Source organism: Canis aureus, chromosome 3, assembly GCF_053574225.1.
Source record: "Canis aureus isolate CA01 chromosome 3, VMU_Caureus_v.1.0, whole genome shotgun sequence".
Classification (NCBI taxonomy): Eukaryota; Metazoa; Chordata; class Mammalia; order Carnivora; family Canidae; genus Canis; species Canis aureus.
This window is the reverse complement of record NC_135613.1, coordinates 47,456,786-47,476,488: the sequence shown is the minus strand read 5'-3', so window position 1 is coordinate 47,476,488 and position 19,703 is coordinate 47,456,786. Positions and strand designations below refer to the sequence as shown.

At 56.1% G+C, this 19,703-nt stretch overlaps 1 protein-coding gene across 8 annotated transcripts in view; it reads left to right on the top strand.

Moving 5' to 3' along the window:
- The window catches only part of TOM1L2 (target of myb1 like 2 membrane trafficking protein), a 118,665-nt gene extending 108,092 nt beyond the window's left edge, over positions 1–10,573 (top strand). For 7 of the 8 annotated variants that reach the window (XM_077892370.1, XM_077892364.1, XM_077892363.1 and 4 more), the window contains 3 exons: positions 3,826–3,885; positions 5,710–5,746; positions 6,348–10,573. In XM_077892370.1, coding sequence (XP_077748496.1) covers positions 3,826–3,885; positions 5,710–5,746; positions 6,348–6,496 — 246 coding nt within the window. In that variant the 3' untranslated portion in view covers positions 6,497–10,573. The remainder of the gene's footprint in view (positions 1–3,825; positions 3,886–5,709; positions 5,747–6,347) is intronic. The other variant, XM_077892369.1, reaches the window with a different exon arrangement.
- The last annotated feature ends 9,130 nt before the right edge of the window (positions 10,574–19,703 follow it).

The following is a 19,703-nucleotide window of genomic DNA, read 5'->3' as shown; positions in this document are numbered from 1 at the left end:
CCCGTTCCCCCCACCCCTGGCCTCTCCATATGCATGCAGAGTGCAGTCAGGATACTCTGCAAGGAACAAATGTAATCCTCAACAAGAGGAGGAGCAACACTAGGTTGGTAGTAGTGTGCTGCTGCCAAAGCCCAGGTTTGGACCTGGGACCCAAGGGGTGCCCTACTCAGGCCTGGAGAACCCCCAGACACGGCATGCCTGAAGCCACTATAGCACTGGCTGCAGCCGGGCGGGCGGTGCCACCTTGCCCCCACCTGCAGCCCAGCAAGGGTCAGCACACAGCTCCCCCAGCACCCATGGCAAGATCTGACACTTCTGGTACTCCGTATGCCGGTTTCTCTTCGGACTCTGAAGATGGGCAGGGCGTGTCTCCCCATTGCCTCAGCTGAGCCAGCCTGGTGGGCGCTGGTCTTTACGGGAGGGTGGCCCCGTGCTAGCTTCTTTATTTTTCTGTCTTCATATCTTTTTCTTTCTGTCCCCGTCCCCCCACACCCTCCTCTTCAGACCCTTGGACCAGCCTTCTGCTTTGGATCATTGCCTAAGAAGATGCTAAAACCAAGGCGTGGCAGAGGCCACAGTCTCTTAGGGATCAGCTGGGCAAGTCCTCATTTGATGGATGAGAACACTGAGGCCTCTTAGGGGCCTGGTGACGTGCCCAAAGCCACGGGGCAGTGACAGAGTCCATTGCCCTCTTCCCTGGCCAAGGCCTCTCCCTTCCCTTCCGTCAGCATGAATGCGGGAGCTTCCTCTTCCTCCCTCCCCAGTTTCTGCAGTTCCTGTTTGGAGAACAGTGTGCGTGTTTAGTCTGTTTCTGGTAGCACCCGCATCGTTAGAAGGAACTTTACCCTGGTGGTGTACTCAAAGCATTGATACACCAGGGCGGGAGGTTTATATAGCTAAGGTATTGTGTCAACCGCAAGCAAGTCAACCCTTGCCCTGTGTTATATAAGCTTTACTGTTAGCTCTCTCCCTAGCTCCATGGAGGTTCCTGTCCTGAAGCCAAGTGCCTTTCTTACTGGAAGGAGTCAATGCCAGGAGTCCTTGCCAGTCATGGACCATATCTCTGGGCTTCAAAATTGGAAAACAGAAACCCTCACCTGGAAGTTAAGGGATTGGGAGTTCTGAGTGGCAAAAACTGAATATGACCTAGCCATCACCCTGTTGCACAGAGAATGGAACAGAGGCCAGGAATTACCCAACCCCTGTCCCCATCCCTGCTCTGCCTGAAGGCAGAGGCTTCTTAGGATAACAGAGACTTCAGGGCTCTCATGTAAAGAAGCAAGTCCAGAGAAAAACGATTTGCTCGAAAAGTGATCTGACAACCCCAGCCCGAGTGACCCTATTGCCCAGCGCCCTGGCTCCTGGTTTCACCCGGAGGATGCCCTGCCATAAACACACTACTTATTTGGAGAGGTCTAGGAGAAGGAAGAAAAGTGTTCCATGATCCAGCTTTTGGGAGATATTTTTTGAGGAGATGAGTTTCTCAGATGTCAATGTTTATTTTCTGAGTGTGCTGGCTTTCAAGATTAATCCTCAAAAAAGAAAACTGGTGCGTGATACCCAGCCTTGAGGGGCTTACTATTGAACAAGAACATTATAAACCAAGTCTGAAGGTTTAAGGTCCATGACCCCTTCATGGCTTTTTTTCAAGCTCCTGCCTCATGATGGAAAGCTCTGCCCCTTGAACCTCCATTTCCTTGATAGACTAAAGCTGGGTAGGTATAAAAAAGCCCAGCACACGCTCCCAACAAGTCTGTTTGGGCATATTTTCTGTTTAGAGATGCCGCTAACTTTCCAGGCTTTGTTTCTGAGAACTTGGTGTGGCATGCATCGTCTCAGAGGCCAGGCATTCTGCCTTATATAAGCATCAAGATAATGAAAATTGGCATCTGCTGTCCTGGGAACATGTCAAGACAGAAGCCCTGGGGACAGCTGGGTGGCTCAACGGTTGAGCATCTGCCTTTGGCTCAGGGCATGATCCCGGGATCAAGGATCAAGTCCCACGTCAGGCTCCTTGTATGGAGCCTGCTTCTCCCTCTGCCTAGATCTCTGCCTCTCTTTTTCTCTCTCTCTCTCATGAATAAAATCTTAAAAAAAAAAAAAAAAAAGAAGAAGAAGAAGCCCTGCCAGCAAGCATAAAATTAGCAGGTCACGCCCTGTGTACCCTACTGTGCTTTTTTTTTTTTTTTTTTTTTTGATGGGGGTGGTGGGTACTGCTTTGGGTGCCGTTAGCACATGCATGTCAGGCATCTGTGCACTCCAGAGGGAGACTCACATGTTCCTTGTCCCTAGGAGTCCTCTCAGGGTGATTTGAACTCCTTGACATTTTTTTCGTTTCAGCATTAAGTTCCCAGGGAGTCAAAGAAATAAAATGACAGTGTAGATAGAATCTTCCCAACCTGATCAAGGTTGGGCTTGCACCTTTATGAAGATGCCTGTGGGTGGCCCGTGCTGGGTCTGTAGTTAGGCACGATGCACGTGAAGCTACTCCAGGTAATTGGAGCAAGGGGGCTGCCAGCCCCGCCAGGTGTCTGTGTGAGTGTGTATGCGTGCACCCACGCAGAGCTCCTGTAGGATCACAGACACCTGCTCAGTAGGCTCGGGCAGGCTTAGGAGTCCTCACTACCTCACGCCCCGAACTCCGTCAGCAGGTTTCCGTGTCTAGGACCAGCTTGTCCCGTCAAGGCAGGGCTAGCCATGGGAAATCTTTGTTCTTTTCCTTTGTTAAGGTCATGTTATTTTTGAGATTTGGCAAATGCTAAGGCAGTCCTCTCATTGCTTATTTTAACTGGATTCTTACCCTAGATTGTGATGTTGGGGGGAACCAGCTATAGACACAGTGCTAATGTATTTTCTGGAAATAGTGGACTCGTGAGCCACTATTGTGTCCGAGCCAAATGCAAGTTTCAGAATCACTGCCCCCAAAGTGTTGGCACGGGTGGGCCAGGCATAGAGACCGCTCATTGCCCATGAGGCGTGTCGTCGTTTGCTCAGGACCTACTCACACACACACAAACCTGTGGCCACTGCTGCCCAGTTCTCCATTCTCTTCCCAAACTCATTTTCTTTGGGTCCAAAGCCCAACCAGCCATCGAGAGCTGGGAAGACGGGGTGAGAGTAAAGGAGCCACCAAGTTCCAGGCCCGCTTCATGATTCTCCCCCGAAGAGACAAACACGACTAAAATCCCGCTGTCGCTTTGGTCATCAAAGCTCTAGCTTCTGCCCATTTGTGCTGGCGGTCAGCTGGGCCTGTCTGCTGTCAGCCAGGCCCCACCCAGGCCCCAGCGCTCCCCTCCTCCCACTCAGATGCACCGGGACACGGTCCGAAACACTTGCAGTGCCCTCCTGGCCACCTGCACCCCTGCCCCAGGCCGACTGCCCCCTGGCCTCCCAACGACATTGTTGCAGGCAGAGGGGGGTGGGTGCTGGTGTCTCCTCTGGTTGCCCCCAGGGCTGAGGCCTGACTGGCCGGTAGGCAGGGGTACTAACCTGATGAAGTTGGAGGAGCAGGGCAGCCTCGGGCTGAGAGTGGTCAAAAAGTTATCCATTTCAAGAACGTGTACCGCTGCCCTCCCCGCCCCGCACCTGCCGGTCAGCCCTGCTTCCTAGAACCGGCCACCTCATTGCTTCCCTCACCTGCCATTTCATATGTGGCTGCCTGATGTTGCCCGCGCCTGCTGTGCCAATGCGTTTTTGTTTTTTGTTCGCTCTGTGTACGTTTTGGTTTCGTTTTGGGGTTGCTTTTGATGATTTACTTTGTTCGGTGTTCTGTCTCCCCCCGCCTGGCTGTGGGGCTGCCTGGCCCGCCGCTTGCCGCCTCCATAGATCCCTGTTGCGCAGCCCTCTGTCATGGACGACATTGAGGTGTGGCTCAGGACGGACCTGGTGAGACTTGACTTTTCTCTTTTGTGTGCGGGGTGTGGCGAGGCAGAGTGCTTCTGGACAGGCCCGGGCCGTGGGCTGCTCCCCCATGGGGTGGCGGACGAGAGTGGCCTGCTGCAGGCTTGCCAGCCCTCCTGCTCGCCCCGGAGCACCTGCTTCCGGCACAGTCCCTGAGTCCTGGCCACCTGAGGCCTTGGCAGGCGGGGCTCTGGCCAGCTCCGGAGCACACACTTGTCCCCAATGACTTTTCTGTAGCAGGTGTGTGTGTGTGTGCTTGGGTTTTTTTGCTTTGGGTTTTTGAGATCTTATTGGGGTTTATTTTTATTTTTTTTCCCCTTTTCATTATGAAATTATACAGAGTCAGCTGTTTTGGTTTTGGTTTTCTTTTTAAATTTACTGTCATTCCCGCTTCCCTAGTATCTCCTGGTATCTTGCATTTAAAAGAACCCTTGCCCTAGAGACTATTGTCTTTATCCACAGAGCTAGGACAGGAAGGTGAGGACATCATGCATCTCCAAATGGCAGCAGGTCCCAAGAAAGGAGGGCTGCATGGCTGGTCCCTCCCTCTGCTGCTTACAAAGCACTTTCACTGGCAGCTGCTGTATGGGAGGCAGAGTGGAGGTTGTTGGCCAGGGGGCTGATGACAAAATACACTCTGGGAGGGGAAGTAGCTCACCCAAGGTCATGGGCTAGGCAGATTCTCCCTTAGTCCTGGAGACACCTCATCTCTTGTTCCTAGCTGTCACCTCTTCAGGGGACCCTGTCCCCAGAACAGACCATCCTTAACCACAGGGTTGTCCTGGCTGCCAGAGGGCTGCTGACTTGGCCCCCTCCTACACTAAGATACAGCTCCACAAAGGGCCACCTCTCCACAAGGCCAAGCTTTCTGAAGACACTCACTGCCCAGCAAGGCAGACACCCAGGTGCCATGCCAGAGGAGGAGGAAAATGCCCCATTATGCGTTTCCCAAGGGAATGCCTGGAAAGAAATAGCTTCTCTCACAGAAAGAAGCAAAGCAGGAAGGACCAAGGCTCTCACCTCACAAGGCGGGTGGGGGGAGCCCATCCAGGAAGGCTGAGCAGCAGCAGGTCACTGGCAGAGCCAGGAAGGAAACCAGGTCTCCTGGCCAAGCCCAAGGCCTGGTCTACTTCCCTGTCACTGTGCAGTGGGTTCCCAGTGACCACTGCATTCTCCAAACAAATCAAGTCTTATCCACTGCGTTGGTAAGAGCTCTCAGAGCTTCCATGGCTTCTCAGAAACTGGCAGCAGGTGATGGAATCTGGGCTCCCCTAGCCTGCAGGACATGGCTCCTGGCGGGACAGACTCTACCGCCAAATACCACCTATATCAGCCCTGTGCCCTAGGCTTCATGGCTCTGTCCCTTCCAGGCCTCATGCAGTTCCCAACTGCTGGGATGGACTGTGGATTTGCAGATCTGAGTGGCTGCTGAGTGGAGGAACCCTTGAGGGGGCCCTGGGCATGCTTCGGGCTCCACCTCCTTGTGGCCCTTGTTCTGGGAGAATGTCAACAGCAGGGCCAAGGCCTGCTGTGGTTCTGCTGTAGCCCAACGCAGAGATCAAGCTGTGCCTTTTTTTGGATTTTTCTTTCTGGCCTTCCTGGAGAATCAAAGCCTAGAACTACTCAGTTTGGGGTTTTGGTTTGTTTTTTTTTTTTTTTTGCTTTTTGAAAAACAAAGTTTTCTGTGTGTCTAACAAGACAAGCAGTATTTTACTATCACAGAACTTGGGGAATGGGGAATGGGAGGCTTTGCTCAGGCAGTGCCACCAGGGCAGGGCCCTAATGCTGCTCCCTCTGCTCCTCCCACAGAAGGGCGATGACCTGGAGGAGGGAGTCACAAGTGAAGGTATGACCTGGCCAGCACCTTTACAGCCCCCCCCCCATTACTTCTGCCTGGCAGCCCCAACCTCCCACCCTCTGCTCCTGTCTGACCCCCATCCCCACCCCACTCTCCTCGGCATTGCCAGACCATCTGCTCAGACCCCCTCCACTGGCAGAACTGGGCTTGAGGGATGAGAGGCCGTGGGGGGATGTTTTCTGTCAAATTGAAGTAGGAACTTGCCCCTCCAGCTTTCCCAGCCCTGCCCCAGTGCTGATCTGGAGAACAGAAAAGTGCCAAGCTGGAGGTGGGCCAGGAATCCTAACTACCTCTTCCCCCTCCACCACCCACTGGCAGCCAGGCTTCCTGCTTGCCCCAGAGGCAGGCAGAGGAGGGAGTCAAGGCTGGGCCTTCAAGCAGTCCCGGCTCTGGCTGGCTGCCCCCCCTGCCTCCTTCCCTGGTAGACAGCCCAGGCTAGGGTGGTAAGGGTGGGAACTCACCCCAGGGGTCAATCCCTGTTGGCACGAGTGAAGGGGGCTCTAGGGGAACAGGTGGGATGTTGTTGGAGCCTCGGAGCCTCACTGTAGGCCTAACCAATCCTGGTCCTTGCCTGGGTTTTGTATTGCAGAATTCGATAAGTTCCTCGAAGAAAGAGCCAAAGCTGCTGAAATGGTCCCCAGCCTCCCCTCGCCCCCAGGGGAGGCCCCGGCCCCAGCCTCAAACCCCTCCAGCCGGAAGAAGCCAGAACGGTCAGAGGACGCCCTCTTTGCCCTGTGAGCTGGTCTGCGGTTCGGCTCCCCAGACGGCAGGTCATCTCCTGTTCCCCCCCAGTCCACGCGAGGCACTGGCCACCCCTCCCATCTCCAGTCCTGGAGTCCTCCCACTCGGTCCTGTGCTGCTGTGTCTCCATGGAAATGCCCCCCTGTTTGCTCCCAGGTGTCCCACTAGTCAGGACCAGCTTTAGCCACCTTCTCTCTGAGTGGTGGGTCAGCACCACCGCAGCCAGAGGCTCTCCTCCCTCCCCCGCCCCTCCTGCCCTCAGGCCCACTCTGCCTACATGTTCTCCCCAGAAGAGCAGGCCACAGGACCCAGCCTCAGGCAGGGCAGTCCCCAAGGGACCATTTCCTGAGAAGACACCTGGACTATCTTTTCTCCAGTCCCCCACCTGCAGAGAAGGGGGTCAAACCCCAGCCCTTCCCCCACATGCCCCACCCCTGCCTGGCTCTCCGGGTCTCCTTGGATGGGCCTGTCCCCCTGTTCCAGAAAGGGCTTGTCTGTACCTATGGACTTGGTCTCCCTCCCTGGAATGCTGCTCCCTGACGCGTGTCACCTGGTGGCACTTGGCGTGCTCGGCACTTTAGAAGGCTCTGTGGGTGCCCATGTGTGAGGCTTCTCATCCTCTTGACCCTCTCCCCATTGCTTGGCTGCTAGCCCAGGCCCCCACCCAAGCTGGCTCACCGGTGGAGTCTGGGACCAAGGGGTCTCCAATGCACCTGTGGGCTCCTGGTGTGAGGACGGAGAGCCAAGGACGGTTGCAAGGACAGTGCACAACATGTGGATGGTGGTCCCAAGGCGCACGGGTTAGCTCCTGCAGATACACTACCGTAAACCAAACTGCCGCGTGCCCACTGCACACTGCCCCCACATAGTTGTCCCTGTCTGTGGAGGGCCCTGCTTGGGGAAGAACTTCTCTGGCTTGCGTGGGGAGGCTTGGTGGGTGTGTGAGTGTGCTGTGCTCGGGGCTTGGCCTGGCCTGTGGTAGCCTCTGCACCTCTATCTCCAGGGCCCAGAAGCAGATGTCTCTGCACAGTCCTGGGACAGTCAATGACTCAGGGGCCAGAGTGACACCAAGGGCCCCGCATTGCCCCAGGGAGTGGGTCTCAACTTCCTCCGCAGACCATCCCAAAAGCCTGCCCTCCTCCCCACTGCCCAAACCCTTCTTGGCCACCAATTTCTATCCTCTCTCCAAGCTGACCCGGAAAGCTAACAGAGCCTGGGGCTGAGGACACCTGCTCCTGTCACTGGTGTGTCTCCTGGCCGTGGGCAAGGTGCTCGAGGCTTGGCACCAGCCCGGGTCCAGCCTGACCCACCGCTGTTCTACGGTTGCCCCAAAGAAGGAAAACATTGTTGCAGCTGCTTCGAGCCAGCCCCTGAGTCCCCAGGGCCCGGGTCAGTGACCCAGTATGCACTGCCCAGGTGTCTGGGCCAGACATGTTCGTGAGCCATAGTGTGGTCAGCCCTTACAGCCTAGCAGCCAGAGCAGGGAGGAGAGGCGGGGCTTGACACTGGCTGACACCAGTGCCTCAGGCTCTGGGAGCAGCACTTGGGACCAGGCCTGGACACCCCTGATGGGGAGCGAAGTGCCACCTGGCCCAGAACCCCAGGCTCAGTCTCATGCAGTGGCTCCCCCGTGAGAGGAGCCTCGGGTCTGGCTGGGGGCCTGTCTGGCAGGACCAGCTGGGGATGTCACACTCCAGTTCAGAGGACATGCAGGAAGCTCCTCAGAGATCAGAGGTCAGCCAGCCTGACTCCAGCCCTGCCTGCCCCCTGCAGTGGGTGCCATGCCTCCACTCCCCCCCTCCACCGCCAACCCTGGCGCACAGCTGATGTGCACCTCTCTTCTCAACATTGCTCACAGGCAGGGCACCCTGAGGCCTGCTGGGATGTTCAAACATCTGAAGGCAGCTGGCTCAACATGAGCAGAGAAGGTGGCTGGGATGGGCCAGCTGTACCCAGCTGTATTCCAGCTCTTAGCCCTTTGGCACAGTCTGGAATATTTGTGAGGGCCAGGGGCCCACCTTTGTAGCTGGGTCTTGGGGCAGTCCTGTGGCAGCCATGGCACCAGAGCAGCCGAGCCCAGCATCCTCTGAGGGAAGAGTCAGCCTCCCTGCCTTGTGGAAGGGCAAGTTCCCATGAGAGCAGAGATGTGAGGGGAGAGGAGGCTCCTGGCAGTGAGTGAAGCTGAAGCCTGTGTCTGCCTGGGGAGACCTCAGCATGGCTGTTCTTACTACCCATGGGCAAGAGCTGCCCCCCAACTCCAGGCAGGGCTTGGAGAGGCCCGGCCATCCCTGGGTGGCGGGTGGTGTTGGATGCTGTGGGCTGGCAGGAAGGCACTGGCCCATGGAGGGAAGTGTCACCTGCCTTCCCGACCTGGAGCTGCCCCTCCCACTTACCCACACATTAGGTCCAGAGGCCATCTGCCCCTACCTGGAAGCTGAGATGAGGCTTGCTTCAGGCCGGCACAGAAAGCCAAGTGGGGGTCCAGGTGGGCGTAAGGGGGTGCTGCCCAGCCCTTCCTGTCCTGAGGCCACAGGCACCCTGGGCCCCAGGACTGCTGGCTCCCTTCCATGTGGGGAGCACAGCCCCCAGGCTCCTGCTCTGTGAGGAGAGTGGAGCTCTGGCAGGAAAGCTGGCCAGTGCCTGTGCCCCCGGAGAATGAGCCCCTCACAAGCCACCAGCCTTTCTGCAAGTGTTAGAAATCACAGATACAGTATGTACTTAATTACACTAAATTATTGCTGGGATTCCTTATAAGCACTAATTATACCTGATTATAGGTTAAAATATTTATTTTGTCAAAATATTTTCTTGGGGACGTGTTGAACCTTTTCTGTGTTCATTGTGTGCAAAGATGAGAAAACTATCCATTGCTTCCAGCCTGCCTCTGTGGCCAGTGGGCAGCAGTGACCCAGGGCACTGGTGGGCTGGTGGGCAGCCTGCGCTGGAGCAGTCCCTGTCCAGGACCACCCCCCCTGCCCAGGCCCGAGCAGGCCAAGGGCCAGGCCGAGGGGTGACCCCCCCCCCCGCTCATCAGCATGCACAGAATGAGGGCTTCTTGAGCAGACATGGCTTGTTGCTGGCCTGGGCCAGAGGGAAGGTGCCTGTTGGTCTGTTGTCGTCCTGTCTTTCTGTTCGTCAGCCCCATCGGGGTGGGTGACCATGCTGCCTGCCTTGGCTCACTGCCCTTCCCCTGTGCACCCAGGGGCTGGAGCCAGGGGGCCTGGGGAGCCGTGGGCCTGTACCGTCACTCAAGCCCCCAGCCGCAAGAGGGGCGGCCCGGGCTCCGGATGGCCCAGTGGCAACAGGCACTCCTCCAGTGTCATGGGGCGGACAGCTGCGGCCTCCTACACTCCTGCTCCTCCTCTTCCTTCCTGCCACCCACCCCACTTTGCCTCCACATAGATGTGTTTCTAACTCGGTCAGGCCTCGCCTTCTGGATGGTTGGAGGGGGGCCGTGGGCTAGCTGGGGAAGAGCACTGTGCCGGGTCCTGTGTTCTCAGCCGGCCCACTGTGAGCCTGTCCTCCTCCCCGGGCTGTTTGGACTCTCTCCATCCCCCTGGGGAACAGCCAGCTTCCCCACCATTGGCTCAGGGTGTGTGCGCACCCAGAAGACTCCTGATGTGGTACCTGCCTCTCCCAGTGCCCACCTCCCACCCTTCCTGTCCGTGGGGGTCCAAGCCTGGCTTTCCCTGCAGCCACCAGCCCCTGGGGAAGCTGTCAACCCCAGAGTTAACACTCCTTCTGTGTGTAAAATCTCCAGGCTCTCCTGGAGGACGGGGCGGGGGGTGGGGGGGATATTTATTTCCTAAAGTTTGCACTTAATTTGTGAGGGTCTCAGGATCGTTGGGGGCTATCGCAAAGAGAAATGTGTTGTGTCTGTCGTCCTGCTGTCCCAGGAGTCTGGTGTTCGTCACTGTTGTGCGTTTCTGCGGGCAGAGCCTGTTCTGGAGGGTGGGTCAGTGAACTCGAGGTTGAGTACATCCATCCACCCACTGGCTCTCCTTCCGGATATTGTCTCTCTAGTTTGGGTTCTTGCATGTAAAATACTCCACAATAAATAAACCAACAAGCAAACTGTTGCTCTGTGATCTCTGTGGAAGGGGCTGTGACTGTCCAAAGGGCCTGCCAGGTCTGGCCACCTGCTCGCTCTAAGCAGGGGCTGCCTCGGGGCAGCTTGGGAAGCTTGCTCCCCCTGTCCCCCCCACCCTCCCCGCCCCACCAGGCAGCCTGAGCAGCCCCTTGGCTGGCCACAGGAGTCTGGGCTAGAGAGAAATCCCCATGCCTATCCCGGGTTGGCCATCCTGTTTTTGGGGTGTTGGTTGTAGCCACTGGAAGCCTGCCATGGCCTGCCTGAGAGCTCTCCCAGGGCCTGTGGTTCTTCTGTCTCATCCAGGCTCCCAGGCACTCAGCCCCACCCAAAGCATCCCAGGCCTCAAGCAAGCAGGCCTGCGCCACTGCCTCAGCCCCCCTCATCTGGGCTCCCCAAACATGGCTGAGCATCCTCCAAATCATCTGTACAGCTTGTGCTGGGCACTGAATTTGAGAGCTGCTGCTCTAAGAACCACCTTGCCACCCCGCACTTTTAGGAATGGCTTTATCGAGCTATGAGTCACATAAGCATACAATGCACCCATTGAAAGTATATCCTTAAGTAGCTTTTATTTTTATTTTTTGTCTCTTTAAGTAGGCTCCACACCCAGCACGGAGCACAGTGTGGGGCTTGAACTTACAACCCTGAGAGGCCTGACCGGAGATGAAGAGTCAGATGCTTAGCAGACTGAGGCCCCCAGATGCCCCAAGGTAGTTTGTAGTTATTCACAGAGTTGTATGACCATCACCACAATTTTAGAGCATTTCCATCATCCTAAAAAAGCAGTGACCCCCACACTCATCCCCACACCTGTGTCCCCACACCCTCCAAACTTCTCTGCCTTTTATTTTTCATTTATTTTTATTTATTTTTTTTTAAGATTTTATTCATTTGTTCATGAGAGACACGGGCAGAGGGAGAAGCAGGCTCCATGCAGGGAGCCCAACGTGGGACTCGATCCCAGGACTCCAGGATGAGGCCCTAGGCCGAAGGCAGGTGCCAAACTGCTGAGCCACCCAAGGATCCCTTTCATTTTTTTAAAATTTAATTTAATTTTTTTTCTTTTTTTTTTAAAGATTGTATTTATTTATTCATGAGAGACACAGAGGCAGAGACAAGCAGAGGGAGAAGCAAGCTCCATGCGGGGGAGCCTGATGTGGGACTCGATCCCAGGACCCCGGGATCACGACCTGAGCCCAAGACAGACACTCAACCACTGAACCACCCAGGTGCCCCCCTCTGCCTCTTTTTTTTTTTATTATTATTATTTTTTTAAAGATTTTATTTATTGGGATCCCTGGGTGCATGGAGCCTGCTTCTCCCTCTGCCTATGTCTCTGCCTCCCTCTCTCTCTCTCTCTCTCTGTGACTATCATAAATAAAAAAAATTTAAAAAAAAGATTTTATTTATTCATGAGAAACAGAGAGACAGAGAGGTGTAGAGATACAGGCAGAGGGAGAAGCAGGCTCCATTCAGGGAGCCCAACGTGGGACTCCATCCTAGGACTCCAGGATTATGCCCTGGGCTGAAGGCGGCTCTAAACCGCTGAGCCACCCAGGCTGCCCATCCCCCTCTGCCTTTTAAAAAGTTTTCTGGGGGTGCCTGGCTCGCTCAGTCTGTGTAACATGCGACTCAATCTTGGGGTCATGAGTTTGAGCCCCATATTGGGTGTGGAGATAAACTTTAAAAAAATGAAAAGGTTTATAGGGTGCCTGGGTGGCTCAGTTGCTGAAATGTCTCCCTTTGGCTCAGGTCATGATCTCAGGGGCCTGGGATTGAACCCCATGTGGGGCTCGCTGCTTAGTGAAGAGTCTGCTTCTCCTCTGCCCCTCCACTTGTGTGTTCTCTCAAATAAAATATTTTTAAAATAAATAATAGAAAGGTTTCTGTCCTCTTCTCCTGTCCTGGGAGCTGCCCACCCTGAGTTTGCTGGAGGTCTCAGGCGGCCAGAAGGCATAGGCGTCCTTGAGGGGTGCATTGTGGGGGTCACATGGCCCCTGCATCTTCTCTGAGTGGCTTAGTGGAGACCGGGAGCCCTTTATCCCGACACGTACTGGAGTTTGAGGATGGACCTGAGGTGTAGTGGGCTCATCAAGCTCCCAGGTGAACCTGGAAACATTGCAGAGACATCTACCTAGCCTGTCGTGTGTAGGTGTCTCTTGACAGAGCTGGGAAGACCCACTTTCCCTAAGTTTGCCCAGGGGCCAGCTCTCCAACTCAGACTTTGGGCCTCCTAGGCCAGCAAGGGGGCCGTCCCATCCATTGGGAACACAGCCCTGTGGGAAGGTAGCCCAGGAGGGGGGTGACCGGCCTACAGACAGGAGGCAGGTGGGATCATGATTGGGAGCCACACTGGGACCATCACCACCCCAGGTCAGAAGCAGCAGCACCTAGCTCCCTTGAGTCAGTTACCTCAATGGGCTCTAGGGACTTCTGTGAAGGCTCTGCCTGTTTCTGGCCAATCAGAATGAAATGGAGGCTCCCACACCAGGGGGAGTGTGGGGGTGGGCCTCTGAGTGTGGGAGACCCCCGGGGTCTCAGTGTGGGTGGATAGAAGCCATGGATCCTTGAGCCCATTCTCTGCCCCTGGCCCTGTGCAAGGCACTGTGGGTGTCCAAAGAGCCCTGAACTCTGTTCCTGCCCAGAGAGTGGCTTGGCCCTCAGATAACCACCATGGACTTGCCAGGACAGTCTGTCCACGTTCAGCACATGTTCCTGAGAGCCTCCTGCGTGCCAGGTTGTTGCTGGGGGGGAGGGGCTGCTTAAGTCCTACCCTCAGAGAGCTCATAGCCTGGTGCAGTTCCCAGAATCAAGGACACGCTACAGCCAGGAAGCACTGGAGCCCTCATCCAGAGCTTGCAGGGCAGAGAGGCTCTGGGGGAAGCAGCCAAGGCCCAGAGAAACTGAGCTGCATGGAGTTGCAGTGGGCAGGCCAGCGCAAGGAGGGGGAGGGTGGTGAGGCAATCTGACCTGACAAGCCTCCTGGGAGGGACCTCAAGATCCCTGGCAGGCACTTGCCAAGGTGCGTTTCCCTAGTACATTAACAGCTGTTCCTAAAAAGGAAGGGTTCTGTGGAGAAAGAAGTTTGATAAATGCTGAAGTAAAGTTACATAGTGTTAAGAACTCTTTGTCCAGGGATCCCTGGGTGGCGCAGCAGTTTAGCGCCTGCCTTTGGCCCAGGGCACGATCCTGGAGACCCGGATCGAATCCCATGTCAGGCTCCCGGTGCATGGAGCCTGCTTCTCCCTCTGCCTGTGTCTCTGCCTCTCTCTCTCTCTCTCTCTCTCTCTCTCTCTGTGTGACTATCATAAATAAATAAAAATTAAAAAAAAAAAAAACTCTTTGTCCAAGATAAAGATAGTGTGTGGCCCAAGCTCCTTCTTTAGAGATGCCATGTTGGAACTTTTTTAGTTGTTGTAGAAAGACATTTGATTTTTTTTAAAGATTTTGTTTTATTTATTCATAGAGACACACACACACACAGAGAGGCAGAGACACAGGCAGAGGGAGAAAGGGGCCATACAGGAAGCCGGATGTGGGAGTCCATCCTGGTCTCCAAGATCACACCCCAGGCTGCAGGTGGCGCTAAACCGCTGCGCCACTGGGGCTGCCCCAAGACATTTGATTTAATTAAAAAACAAAAAGAGGAGTTTCTTGGCTCCTGTAACTGAAAAGTTCTGATAGTCAGCTTCAGGCATAGCTGGATCCAGGTGCTTAGGGATTTGGTTAGGAATCTGCCTCTTCCTAGGTCTTGACTCTGTTTTCTCTGGGTTGGGTCTTCTGTAAGGTTGACTGAAGGCTTCCTGCAGCTCCAGGCTGACTTTCCACTAGCAGAGAGAGGGTACTGCTTTCTCAGTAATTCTAGCAAAGTTCCAGAATCCACTCTGGAAAATCAGAATGTTAGCAGAGGGAGGATGAAAGCTGAGGAGGTGGGGCACCTGGCTGGCTCAGTCCGTGGAGTTTGTAACTCTTAAAAGTAAAACTAAAAAAAAAAAAAAAAAATCTGAGGAGGCATTAGATGGTCACTGGGGTGTGGTTGGAGAGGGCCAGAGACCAGAGTGCACACTAAGGGGTGGACACTTGGACAGAGACAAGCTTCTGGATTCCTCTTTCAGTGCCCCCTCATCAACCTTTGTTTGCTTGCCTCCTTTCACCGGAGCCTGAGCTGCCTCCCGGCCATAGCTGCCTTCCGCAGAGATCTGGAGGGGGCAATGTGGGAACAGCACACTCTTCTCGCGGCTCACCATCCCCCTGCTCGCTGGTCCCACACTGAAGCACCTTGAAGAGGAGACTTCTTCCAACCCACCTTTTTTTTTCCCCCAAGAAAAGGGTCTCTTTAGGGTCCCCAGGGACCAGAGGTGGGCAGAACAGGAGGACCTGAATAGGCAGGAGTTACCCAGAAATTCCAGTTTATATCAGAGGCGCCCCTGCCAGTTCCTGTCGTCAGAGGAATCTGGCCAGGGCTTCTAAGCCCAGGCCGTCCGTGTCTGGAGGAAGCAATATCTCTGCTCTCAGCACTCGGGGGTCAGTGGGATGTTTCTGGAAACTGAGTGGACTCCTCTGCTAGGTGCCACCTCCTCCCCACCTCCACGTCCACCCTGAGAGCACCCTACCAGGGATGGCAGGCTTCCCTGCAGGTCCCTGAAGAAGCCACTGCACCTCTCTGGTGTATACTTTCCCATCCATAGAGTGGTATCAGGGTGGTAAACCTGCCTCCACGGGCCTTTTTATTAGACTCATTAGGAGTGAAGTGGTTGAGGTGTAGTCCCCAGGGACTGGTGGGGACACGTGGGGATGCTCACGGCCCCAATTAAAGGGGCACCCAATTGTTGAGATCAGTTGCTCAATACTCCCATTTTTCAGGAAAAGCCAGAAATCTAGCCTTCAGGTATAATCTTCTACATTTGACAATTCAAAATCAGAGCCCGCGTAGACTTGGATTTGGCCCCTGGAGGTCAGGTGATGTCTGGGGGCCTTATTCTCCCTGCCACTAATTCAACCCACCCCATTCTGTGACTCTTCCTCCTCAGTCTACACCTGGCCTCACCCCAGTAAGCACCCAGGGGACAGACGTCCCCTCTCATTCTTCATTTCTGTCAGCTTCTCCCCTCACAGCACTGAACTGGTGGTTCTACCAGATAATTGGTGGAGGGTCTATTGAACCGACTCTTTGATGAACCTGGAGGTGACCACCATGAGTGAGGCTCTTTGGGCAGAGCTGATCCAAAGAAGCTTCAGAGAGGGCTAGAAATATTTGCCTAGCACACAGCAGAGGCCAACCTGGAATGAGAATACAGGGTCATCTAGGACCAGAATCATCCATGTCAACAGCGATCTGGTTCCATTATGCCTAGAGAGGTTGGAAGTGAGGCTCCAGCCTGGCTCCATGCCATGTGGCCTCCTGGGCCATAGCCTGGGCAGGTCCTCGCTTACCTACTGCAAGAATGAAGGATAAATGGGGGCGGGCAGGGTTGAGGGGGACTCCTGGAATGAGGAGGGGTCTCAGTATTCTCCTAGGCAATGCCCAGGCTGGCTATGCCCAGTCTCCTTGCCTCGTGCCAACAGCCCTGGCAACCCCTATGCCTTTCCCTCTACCCACCCCTGAGCAACGCCAAGATGAGAAGCCTCCGCAGAGGCCCAGCCCGCCTGTGGGCTGGACACCTGCCCAAAATGTCTCGGAGCCCACAGATGCCTGACGTCTGGGGAAACAAGGGGGGAGACGTGTACGCCTATGTCCCAGTCCGGTGACCTGGGTCGAATCCCGCCTCTGGGAAGTGGGCGTGCCTCACAGTCGCAGGAGCAGAGGGCTCGGGGGTCAGCGGGCAGGGGGCGGGGCCGTCCCAGGTCAGCCCCGCCCCCGTGCCTGGACGCCCACCTGGGGCGCTCCCAGCCAGGTGTCTGTCCCGGAGGCCCGGCCGAAAAGAGCATGCCCGACTGGTCCCTGGGGCCGAGACCCTGCCAGCCCGCAGGCGGGCCCGCCCCCACCCCGCCCCCCGGGGCGAACCGGCGCGGCGCATGTGACCCAGGGCCCGGCTCCCGGGAGTTTCGCGCTGACGCCGCGTCACCCCACTCGGGGCCGGGCGCCCATTGGCTGCGCCGCGGTCCGCGGGGGCGGGACTTGTCTGGCTCCTCGCCCCAACTCCCCTGGGTCTCGGCCGCTGCCCGGCCCGGGTGAGGAGCCAGCGCCTCTCCTCCGGCAGCCCAGACCCTGGCGAAATCAGGGGCAACAGCGCCGTGAGGTCGTGGGCAAGTCGCCTTGCCTCCCCGTGCCTCGGTATTCTCATCTGTAAAATGGGAATAGCAGCCCGGTCCTCCTGGGACTGTTGGGAGGAATACTTGGGTTAATTCTGGTAAGCGCTCAAAGATGGTTGCCAGGGCAGGCACAGCATGCCAGCATCACTGTTGGCCGGGCCGGGGCCCCTGCCCCCCTCCTGGGCACTCCAGGGCAGAGGGGCCCACCACCGGGCCCTGGCACTCCTGTGGGTTCGGATCATCCCAGCCAAGAGGGGTCTGGGGGGCTTGTTTGGGGGTCTCAGGCTCTTTAGGGGGAGGAGCCACCAAGAGGTTTCCCTGAAGAACTGTCGCCTCCATCCCGTCCTTCCCCACTCTGATGTTGAGAATTGCCCTGGTTAAAAAAAAAAAAGAGAGAGAGAGAGAGAATTGCCCTGATAATCTGCGGCTGTGAAAGAAACAAAGTTGTGTCTCTTTGATTGCAAAGATTTAAAACACACCTCACCTCACCCCAACTATGCCCCACCGAGGGGCTTCCGCCAGGCTTCAGGTTTCTTTGTTTGTTTTTTAAGATTGTATTTATTCATGAGAGACACAGAGAGAGGCAGAGACACAGGCAAAGGGAGAAGCCGGCCCCATGCAGGGAGCCAGACGTGGGACTCGATCCCAGATCCCGGGTCTCCAGGATCACACCCTGGGCTAAAGCCGGCGCTAAACCTCTGAGCCACCTGGGCTGCCCAGGTTTCAGTTTCAATTGGCATTTCTAGTGTGGGCTGCAAGTCTGTTGACCTTGCCTTACTCTCTTTCCCCTCACTCCTGCAGTTTATGGCATGCATATTTGTTGAATCATGCTCTTTACATATATGGTGAACTCACTGAAAGAATAGTGAGGCAGGTCTGTTGTGATGATGACTCCAACACACCTTACCTGCCTCTGCAGAGTGACTGCAGGAAGGTTTATTCTCCTTTTACAATCCGGTAGCTGAGACTCAGAAAAGTGAAGTGAATGGGTTCCAGGTCACAAAGCAAGCAGGTGAAAAACCAGACCAACTTTCTGACTTTGGAAAAAGTGATCTTTAGAGGCTTTCCTCAGCACCCGCTCCTCTCCCCAATCCTCTCTCTGGGAAGGGATGTTAGGATTTTTAGGGAAGTCACCAGATTCTCAAGGCCTCCTGGGTGCTTGTCTCCTGCTTGGGTGGTAGGTAGGGTCTGGGGTGGGGGATAGGATGAAAGAAGCCAGATCCCTCTGTGCTCTCCCAGAGAAGTTCTTCTGGATCCCTGGGTGGATCCCAGAGCAGGGCCACTTGGGTGGTGGGGGAGATGTGGTTTGGAGACCCCCACAGCTCCTGGCCGCCCCTCCTCTGAGTAATTTTCCACAGCAGCCACTTCTAGGAGGGGAACAAAGAGCTGCATATATGGCTGATCCCTTGGGACTTGGGCCTCAAGTCCTCTTCCAGCCAGGGCACCCCCCTTCTAAAGTGCACCACTAATTTTACTCCCTCAGAAGGAGTGGCCAGACAGGCTATATCTGGAGTCTGGGCAAGACAGTATTTAGGATGGCATGACTTACTGATGCCAGGGGCTAGGAGAGACTGGGGGTCCCACTTGTGATGGATCTCCTTGTCTGTCCGGCACCAGGAGTATCTTTCTCTGCTTGCATAGTTCCAGGGACAAGGAACTCACTCCCTTTCCAGTTTCAGATACTCACATGTTCTAGTTGATCTCTAGCCACCTCAGTGGGACACCCTCCCCCCACCCGTGCCACCTAGCTCTGTCCTCAGTCCACAGGGCCCAGGGTTCGTTCAGTCTCCAGGCAGTCTCCCAGCCAAGCTGCCTCCTCTGACCCACACCCAGCCTGTCGTGATCCAGGGCAGCCTGGCTCAAGCGTAAAGCACAGCCCACCTCTTCCTTGTGTCCCCCATCTAGGCTGATCCCAGGGATAAGCGCTGAGTTGGAAGTCAGCCCTGGGGCCCAAGCCTGTGGCTGTCCCTGAGTAGCTGTGTGCAATTAGAACTCTCTAGATCTTCCTGTCTTCTTGGGTACTGAGGCCAGCCTACTTCCGGGGACTGGACTGGGTCCACTGGCTTCCAAACCCCCCCTTGTTACCACAGCTGGATCTGGAAGGAAACGAGATTAAATCAGGAAGGGAGATTCACCTCTTCCAGGCTCCCTTTGGGCTACCCCCTTATCTAGAGCCCAATCTGATCTTAGGAAACTGGGGCGGGGCGGCTGGCTGATCTCACAGGCCCAGCCCCCCCCCCCCCCAATCACTAATCTCCCAAGCAGCCTATGGAGAAGCATCACCAAGCTCCAGGTAGAGCTGATGCAATTGAGGACAAGAGTTGGCCCGACAGCCCACAGCAGGTCATCAGAGCTATCACTCCAACAGATCTGTCTTGTTCTAAAGAGCCAAATCTAGGAAGTGAGGTTTGTCCAGGCCCCAGCCCCCTCCAGCTCCTGGACAGGCCCTGTCCCGGAGCTTCACCCAGCCCCCTTGCTTGGTGTTGGGAGAAACTGAGGCCCAGAGAAGGCTCAAGGCCTGCCCGCGCGCTCCCGCTGCAGTGGGCCAGACGCGGCTGTGCCAGGGGTCGGATAAAAGGAACGACTGGAGGGCGCACTGGCGGAGGGGCGGGCTGGGGGTAGTCTGCGAGCCCGACCCCGGAGCCGGGTCCCAGCTCTCTCCAGGTGGGGTGGGGCCCCGTCTACCCCGGGGGCGGGGCCTCTCGGCAGGGCCCCGCCCCCGCCCCGCCCTCCCTGCAGAGCCACAGCGGGGGAACCCAGTTTCCGAGGAACTTTTCGCGGGCGCCGGGCCGCCACCGGGGCCGGGCGGGGACGCGGACGCGCGCAGCGGCGGCAGCGGGCCGGGGCCGGCGGACGCGGCGC